The sequence below is a fragment of the Anomaloglossus baeobatrachus genome, chromosome 6 (genome assembly GCF_048569485.1).
Source record: "Anomaloglossus baeobatrachus isolate aAnoBae1 chromosome 6, aAnoBae1.hap1, whole genome shotgun sequence".
Lineage (NCBI taxonomy): Eukaryota > Metazoa > Chordata > Amphibia > Anura > Aromobatidae > Anomaloglossus > Anomaloglossus baeobatrachus.
Window position 1 is genome coordinate 307,458,727 of NC_134358.1, and position 9,658 is coordinate 307,468,384.

Consider the following 9,658-nt stretch of genomic DNA (forward strand, 5'->3'; position numbering starts at 1 on the left):
ATCCTTAACCCCGATATATCGTAAGATACGTCGCTGCGTGTGACTGGGCCTTAAGGCTATGTGCGTACTAGAAAGTGCCATTTTCTTAAGAAAAATCTGGACCCTCTTAAAGAATCCCGCGGTAAAAAAACGCAACGAAATCCGCATGAGGTTTTGCCACAATTTGTTGCGTTTTGGTGCGTTTCTTTTGCGGATTTGCCGCGGATTTTCCGCAACTTGGTCCCTGCAGATTTTTACCATTATCTACGGCAAAATCCGCAGGTACCTGCAGAAAAGAAGTGACATGCTCATTAATTCCGCAGTGGAAAATCCGCGGGTATAAAAAAAACACTGTGTGCACAGCATTTTTTAAAACCTATAGGATTTGCTGGGGAATGACTGCAGCAACGTTAGACACATTTTCTGCAGCGATTCCGCGGCAAAATCTGCGGTAAATTTGCAGTGTGCGCACAGGGCCTAAAAAAATGCTGTGCACACGCTGCGTTTTTTTTTTATACCCGTGGAATTTCCGCTGCGGAATGAATAAGCACTTGTTTTCTGCAGGTACCTGCGGTATTTCACCCCATAGACTGTATTGAAATCATGAGATACCGCAGGAATTACGCAGGTATCAAAATCTTTGTGTTTTTTTGCATTATTCGTGCGTTATCCTGCGGTATTGCACGTTTTATTAAACATAATGTTCATCATCACCCTGCATTTTGCAAGGAAATTATGTCATTAGGAGAGGAAAAGGAAAGTCCACAATTTTATGTAAATTGCAAGAATCTTCAAGAATGGCGTGGTATAACAGGATGAGCATAGATGTAAAAAAATTAATTGATTTAGTAAGTATGTAGTCAGTCAAAACATACACATAGCACACTCACACAGATACATACATATATAATGCACTGACACATAGAGAACAAAAAAAAAATTATTTTAAATAATAAAAAAAGTGGGCTCCGCCATATTTTTAATGTCCAGCCAAAGCAACCACACAGCGGCGGCCCGATATTCTCACGCTGGAGAGGGTGAGCGCAACGGTTAATCCCCCCCCTCCCGCAGCCAAGAATATCAGCCCGCCGCTGCCCCGAGAACGTCGCATCTACTAGATGCGACATTCCCGGCGTGTTACCGGCTCTTCCAGATTGCCGTGATGCGGTGGCAATCAGGGTAATGAGGAGTTAATGGCAGCCCATAGCTGCCACTAAGTCCAAGATTAGTAATGGCAGAGTCTGACATGCGATTACTAAAATGTAAATCACAGTAAATAAACCACACTACACTGGACAAATATTTTATTTTTTTAATAGCCAAAAAAAAACCCTCTTTCACCACTTTATTAACCCCCCTAAACACACAGCTCCGACGTAATCCACAATGATCCAGCGGCGTCTAACAACTAGTAATCAATGCAGCTCCGTGAACGAGCCTGCAGGGGTAACTCAAGGACATTTCTCACGGTCGGTCATGTGATCACATTACCGCACGCGAGAACTTCAGTGTGTCCTCACAGGGCTTCTCCAGTGGAAAATGAGTTACATCACTGACCAACAGTGACCCTGCGAGAACTGAGATCTAAAGTCGCGCAGGGTCACTGCTTAATCTCAAAAACTGTTGAGTTACAAAACACAAACATCAAAATTAAAAATGTAATCTGCATCTATCGAATGATCTATCTATCCATGATCTTTTCTACTATCTATCTTTCTATCCATGATTTTTCAATCTATTATCTTTCTTTGTATTAATCAATCTAGCTATCTTAATAAATACACACACACACACACACACACACACACACACACACACACACACACACACACACACACACACACACACACAGTATATATATATATATCTACATGTTTTATCTATCTAACCATTAATTACTTAGATATCTATTTAACCATTATACTCAGTGTCACATGGGTTTTCATTTTAAATTTATCATTTTATTTTTATTTGTAGGTGGAAAATAAGCCTGGATTGTGGGATCCGGCTTCTCCCGATATTTTTTTTTTTTTTAACAAGCACAAACGGCACGGCTGGTGGACGCAGATCTGCCGTGATCTGTTTCCGCTGTGGGATGAGGCAGCTCTTCAACTACAGATAGAAATTGGTAATGTTGAAAACGTTCACAATGTTTCATAAATATTTGTGGATTAAAATTTGAGATCAATATTTTTTAAATGTATAATTTTGGCTTTAACTTGATACAGCTAAAGATATAAAAAATCTCTGGCGTTCGGTCAAAGACCTGTTCCAGAAAGAAATGATGAAGGCAACCAAAAGTGGGTCAGCGGCACCAACCAAAAAATGTACATTTGAAGATGAGCTTCAGTTTCTTGTTACAGAACGAAGAGTACGCCAGTAAGTATATAACCTTATACACTTTAGTATATTTACAATATTTTAATAATGAAATCATTATTTTCTTATGTTACTTTGTAATCATAGGACTGAATGTAACATCCGTCAAGAAATCCAAAATGTGTTGAATGAACCACAAGCACCAGACAAATCTATTTGTTTGCAGGAATCCTTGCCCAATGATAATTTTGAAGATCAGGGAGTATCAGCCACTGCCGAGGACACAACTGCAGGTGGTGGATCATCAGCACCTGGACACTCAGCTGTTGATGACGTCACAGACCAAGATTGCTTGTCGGACACAATTTCCACTCTTCTTAGCAGCAGCTCATCCTCTGCACCGCCAACAAGAACCTTAAGTTCCATTATGAGGCACAAGAAAGGGAAAACACCAAAAGGGAAAAATGTGTCAAAAAAATGTGACGAACTGATGTGTGAGGCGTTGAGTATGTTAAAAAAAACCACCACCATCGCCAAACCTAACGAATGTGAATTTTTTGCCTCACATCTCTCAAGCAGGCTGCAGGACCTGCCAAAACGTACACAATCAGCGTGCATGACTGCATGCTGTGCACTATTTGAGTGCTACGAGATGACACCTCCCCATCCCAATGTATGTGAAGTGTTAAATGGGATCTATAACACTTTTACACAAAAAAACCAAAATGACCAGACCACAAATATGCCACAACGTCACAACATTAACTATAGCCATGGTCAACAAAATCAATTTGTTGGATTACCATCTTCAGCATTTTGTGGACCACCACAAACAGTGGAAGTTGGTGAATTTGGTCAAAATGTACCATCTCAACATAGGGCTGGCCCCTCCACACAGTGTGATAGCTACAATTCTGGTTATTACACACAATAATTATTTCATATGTAAAATATGTTGACAAAGGCTTATGTGACCTAGCTCAGAAAACAGCATGTAAGCAAACCCTCATGTTAACATCTAGGCGAGACAATTTTTTGGACAATATAAAAAAACAAACCATGCAGTCACATGCATGTCAAAAAGGATCAGTATATGTTAAACGCCATTTTTGAAGGTAGATTTATGTTGCCATGGTGAGGGCAGGATACGGAAAATACACAGGACTGCTCAAGCAGTCCTACATGCATATTTTACATCCCTGCTAAATCGTCCCTGCAAATATTTGTATACAATAACGTTTAATTTTTTTTAAACCTTTCAAACATCCAGATAACTGCAGGTTCTAAATAATAGTCTCATTAAAATATTCTGGCCTCAATGTTATTATATTGGTTTGTGGGCATATAGCATCTGACACATCTTAATTTTTTTTTTTGGTTATTTAGAATGACTGTTGCTAATGTTCAAGATTAAATTTTCAAAAAACAAATATTTTGGTTAAACAAAAGTTGATTTTATTGTTATGAGTAATTAAAAAATTCATGCCAAGCAAAAAAAAAACATATGTTGAAAATTAAATTACAGACTTTGAAATACCATAGCCTAATGATATGTGTTAGGGTGGTTTGATGTTGTTTTTGGTGCAAAGTTAACCCCGTTTGACTATGTTCATTAAATTTTTTAAGTAATTTAATAAAACATTTTTGTTCAGCAAACAAGGCAAGCTATTTTTTCTCTATAGTTCAATAAGTAAACATCAAAAAAAATTATTCACGAATAAAAAAAACAATACATACACAATAAACAATATAACAAAAAAAACTTTCCAGGTTATATCATTTTAAGTTTCAATTTGGTTCCATCGGTGTCTGCTGATGAGGCTGAACATCAGCTGATGAGGCTGAACATCACCAACACAGGAGTACTGCCAGTGCATGGCACCTTCTGGACTCATGAAATAGTCATTGAAGGTCTCTCACACCAACACACCCGAGTTAGATAGTGGACCTGAAACCATGTTGCTCACTGAACCAAAATCTGCATGCTGTGTTTCCTCAACTTGCTGAGAGCTGTACTCTCGCATAGTTGTGGAGAACACAGCCGGCCTTTATCACAGTGCCAACTGTTTCAGTTTCTAACTGGATGGTTGTGTGTAGAATTCTCCACTGACTGGTCATGATTCCGAAGGTGCATTCCACATATCTGCGTGGATGACTCAGCCGATAATTAAAAATTCTCCGCCGGGTATCCAATCCCCGCCGTGGGTATGGGTGCAGCAGGTTTGGCAATAAAGGAAAAGCCTCATCCGATACCATCACAAAGGGGACTGAATCTGTGGAGCCCGTCAAAGGTTGTGAGGCTGGGAGCGTTGCGCAATCTTTAATAATTTGCTGTCCAATCAGTGATATTCGCAACACCTGAGAATCCCCCGTACTGCCATAAGCACCAATGTCAATGGCTACAAATTTGTAATGTACAGCAGCCACCGCCATGAGGACCACTGAAAAATATTTTTTATAATTAAAAAAGAGTGATCTTGATCGCGATGGCTTCTGAACCCTTACATGTTAGCCATCAACAGCACCTATGCAGTTGGGGAAGTTGGCCACATTTTGAAAGCCTGCTGCAACCTGCAGCCAAGTTTCCTCGGTTGGGGAGGGCATAATGATGGGCTGCAACTAATGCTAGATCACGTCACATGTGCTCCTCACAATTTCTGAGATGGTTGATTTTCCAATCCGAAATTGAAGGTGCAGGGATGTGTAGGCCAAAAACCTGCAAAATAAAAATTTAGAAAAAATTAGATAAATACAAAAATATAAAGCATGTTATGCATTTCAATAAGAATTCTTCACATAATTATTTTTAAAATGTAAAAAAATTATTACAATTTTTATATGCAAATGGATTACAAAATTTACTTACCGCAAGGTGATGAGCAGCCGTTCCTCAGCAGACACAGATTTTCGCATACTTGTATTTGCATAACATAAATGGGGGTGTAGCAAGGATGACAATCTGTCAAATGCTGGTATTATTAACCGACAAAAAGCCACAATTTTTCTGGAAATCTTCAGAAGTAGAGAAAAAATAAACAAAATACATATATAGAGATAGATTGAAGGATATATAGATAAAGAGAGAGAGATGGTTATAGATATCTAGTTAGATAGATAATCAATGCTTCATTAGTCACAATAACATGTTTTACTTACCTTCGTAAATCTCGATACAGGACACAATAATGTCCCTTTTCTTCACGAGATACAATAAGGGGATGAATCCACTTGGTTTTTTTTTTTTTGCCTACAGAATGTAAAAATAATGAACTTAAATCAAACAGCCTAAATAAATAGATAAAATATTTTTAAAAATATTTGTAGACAATACCAATTGTCTCCGACGACGTAACAGACTGATAACTGTTACTAACATCTGCTGCAAATACGGCCACTGTAGCTGCATTTCCATGAAATTGCTTGTCATATTCACAAAGAAAACGACAAATATCCTTGAGCAAGAAAAAGCAAGATCTATTGAGCAAGAAAATGGAGACAGAATGAAGAAGGAAATGACAACTTAAATAGTGTGTTTTTTTTTTTTTCTTCAACGTGCTTTATTGCCTTGACATATTTATGAACCGCAAGGACAAACCTGCGGCAAAACGTGGCAAAACCGCGGGTGCGGTTTTAATGTGGATTTTGCCGCCGGTGCGGTATTCTTTCAGAGGGTCCGTTTTTTTCTTAAGAAAAAGTTACTTTCTAGTGCGCACATGGCCTAAGTCGATGTGCGCACTTTGCTTTTTACCTGCTTTTTCAACTGCAGCGTTTAATGCCAAAATGGTTGTGTTCTGCTTTTCAAGCAAAGTCTATGGAAATTTGGTTTTCTTGTCCGCGCTATGCTGTTCAAACTGCAGCCTTTTTGTTGCAGAACTTTGGTCAAAAACTCAGCTTTGCAGTGCAAAACCCAAATGGCAAAAACAATTGACATGTTTTTGTTTTTGCCATTTGGGTTTTGCACTGCAAAGCTGAGTTTTTGACCAAAGTTCTGCAACAAAAAGGCTGCAGTTTGAACAGCATAGTGCGGACAAGAAAACCAAATTCCCATAGACTTTGCTTGAAAAGCAGAACACAACCATTTTGGCATTAAACGCTGCAATTGAAAAAGCAGCAAAAAAGCAGGTAAAAAGCAAAGTGCGCACATAGCCTAAAGGCCCTGTCACACACAGAGATAAATCTGTGGTAGATTTGTGGTTGCAGTGAAATTGAGGACAATCAGTGCCAGGTTTGTTGCTGTGTACAAATGGATCAATACGAATATGTCCATGATTTCACTGCAACCACAGATCTGCCAAACATTTATCTCTGTTTATGACAGGGTCTTTAGAGCCTAATGTGCCAAACCGTGCCTTTGGCCTATATGAAAAGACGATAAATAGCAATGTGAATGTAGAAAAATATATAAACGCCTAAAATTTACCTTTTAATAATAGTCAATTCAATAAAAAGGTCAAAAAGACCCTAAGGATAAAACAGACAAAGACAATTGTACATAGATGTTGTCCTATAGCCAATGACCCTATAGGCAGCAATCACCCATCAAGTATAGGATCTGCCGGTCACCCTGCAAAAGGTTCTAGGCATAAATAAGGAACAACCTGGTGTCGAAAATCAACTCCAATTGGCATAGATAGAAAAAAGGGAACGGTCTTACCCGATCTGCCGTGCTAACCCCTTCTTGTATGTATAAGTGCCGCTGCTAGATGTTATGGATACCTAGAATCAGAAAACCTGGTCCTCCTCTTTGTGACTCAGGATCCTCGTATATCATATATCCAACTCATAGAATAATGCACTGTCTCTCAATGAAAAGACCAATACTATTAACCCTTTAAGGATGAAGCCAATGTTGTACTTGATGACCCGGCCATTTTTCCCAATTCTGATCAGTGTTACTTTATGAGGTTATAACTCTGGAACGCTTCAGCGGATCCTGGTGATTCTGAGATTGTTTTTTCGTGACATTGTACTTCAGGATAGTTATAAATTTAGGACCATATATTTTGCGTTTCTTGATGAGAAAATTGGAAATTTGACAAATTTAGCAATTTTCAAACTTTTAATTTGTATGTCCTTAAATCAGAGAATTATGTCACACACAATAGTTAAATAAAATTTCCCAGTTGTCTACTTTACATCAGTGCAATTTTTGAAACAAATTTTATTGGGGTTAGGAAGTTAGAAGGGTTCAATTTCTAATTTTTTCAACAAAATTTACAAAACCATTTTTTTGGGACCACATCAAATTTGAATTGACTTTGGGGGGTGACAGAACATACCCAAAAGTAACACCATTCTAAAATTTGCATCCCTCAAAGTATTCAAAACCACATTCAAAAAGATTATTAACTCTTCAGGTGCCTTACAGGAACTAAAGCAATGTGGAATGAAAAAAAAATATATATTTTACCTACAAAATGTTGCTCTAGCCCCAATTTATTCACTTTTAGAAGAAGTAACACAACAAAATGGACCCCAAAATGTGTTTCCCAGTTTCTCCTGAGCGCGCGGATGCCCCACATGTGGTCAGAAACCTCTGTTTGGACAAATGGGAGGGCTCAGAACAAAAGGAGCAATATTTGAAGTATGGCTGAAATAGATTTCGGGCACCATGTTGAAATTGTAGGGCTCCTAAGGTACCTAAGCAGCAGAAACCTCCTACAAGTGACCCCATTTTGGAAACGAAACCCCTCAAGGATTTTAACTAGGGGTATAGTGACCATTTTGAAGCCACAGATACTTCACAGAATTTAATAACATTAGGTCGTCATATTGAAAATGTTCATTTTTTTCAGAAAAATGTTGCTTTAGCACCAAATTTCCCACTTTTTCAAGAGGTAACGCCAAAAAATGGACCCCACAGTTTGTTACCCACTTTATTATGAATGCTGTGATACCCCAAAAGTAGTCAGAAACCTCTGTATGGACAAACGGAAGGGCTCAGAACGGAAGGAGCAATATTTGAATTTTGGAATGGAAATTTGGCTAAAAAAATTGCAGGTACCATGTTGAATTTGTAGGGCCTCTAAGGCACAGGTCCCCAACTCCAGTCCTCAAGGCCCACCAACAGTGCAGGTTTTTGGGATTTCCTTAGTATTGCACAGGTGTTAATGTAATTACCTGCCCAGGTGCTGGTTCCAACAGCAGTGCAATGCTAAGGAAATCCTGAAAACATGCACTGTTGGTGGGCCTTGAGGACTGGAGTTGGGGAACCCTGCTCTAAGGTACCTAGACAGCAGAAACTCCGCCACAAGTGACCCCAGTTTGGAAACTAGACCCCTCAAGTATGATATTCAGGGATATCAGAGGCTGTGGAACAAAAAGGCACATGAGGGCTTACCAGATAAAAACCAGAGATAATAAAGTAAGATGCACTCATCTAAAGGGGTTGTGAAAAGATCACACCTATAACTGCATAATCTTGGATGGAGACAGCTGCAGCCCCGAAGGATGGGATGAAATTCTCAGAAATAAAAACGTGTATCACTGCTGCGCTAATCACCAATGTAAGCCAGGAATTGATAAATCCAAGTCTTTATTGCATTGCTAATACAGGTCTACGCGTTTCAGGGGTCACAGCCCCATTCCCCAGGACAATATAGCAGACAAGGAAAGTATACCTAAAAGTATAACTCAGATATACTTTCCTTGTGTGCTATTTTGTCCTGAGGAAGGGGGCTGTGACCCCTGAAATGCGTAGACGTGTATTAGCACATGCAATAAAGACTTGGATTTATCAATTCCTGGCTTATATTGGAGATTAGCACAGCGGTGATACCCATTTTTATTTCTGACGATTTTATTCAGGGGTATAGTTAGCATTTTTAACCCCCAGGGGCATCACAAAAATGTTGCTCTAGCAGCAAATTTCTCACTTTTAGGCTATGTGCCCACGATCCAGCGACACTGAGTCTGTGGAGATGTGAGTGTTGTCCACAGGAGAATGCAGCTGCCCATAACCACGATCCATGTTCGGGCCGCTGCTGACTTTAGCTCTATTCTCCCTGCAGGGAATACTCGTCTCCACAGCATAAATTGACTTACTGCAGTGCTGGATGTCAGTTTATGCTGTGGAGAAAATAAGCACAGTTGGCAGGAGATTTCTAAAAATCGTTCCACTGCGCTTCTACTGTACAACACAGTGTTTTGGATGCAGCGAAAATAGCGTCCAAAACGCTTGAAACCCTAATAGCGGGCATGCACCCTAAAAAGCTAGGAAGGGTGGGTGGATAGATAGATAGATAGACAGATGTCAAACACATATATAATGTCCCACCCCCTGCACATTCTAAGCTGGCACCCTTTAGTGACTTTCATGTGGCATTAAAGGGTGCCTAGCCTTGTATTTAGCCAAAAAATA

The 9,658-nt window shown here is 39.3% G+C and overlaps 1 protein-coding gene across 1 annotated transcript; it reads left to right on the top strand.

Moving 5' to 3' along the window:
• Positions 1 to 776: 776 nt before the first annotated feature.
• LOC142243899 (uncharacterized) lies at positions 777 to 3,905 on the top strand. Its single transcript, XM_075316095.1, has 4 exons — positions 777 to 827; positions 1,957 to 2,107; positions 2,208 to 2,358; positions 2,446 to 3,905. Exons 1-4 carry the CDS (start codon positions 777 to 779, stop codon positions 3,230 to 3,232), a joined length of 1,140 nt encoding a protein of 379 aa, XP_075172210.1. The 3' UTR covers positions 3,233 to 3,905.
• Positions 3,906 to 9,658: the final 5,753 nt, after the last annotated feature.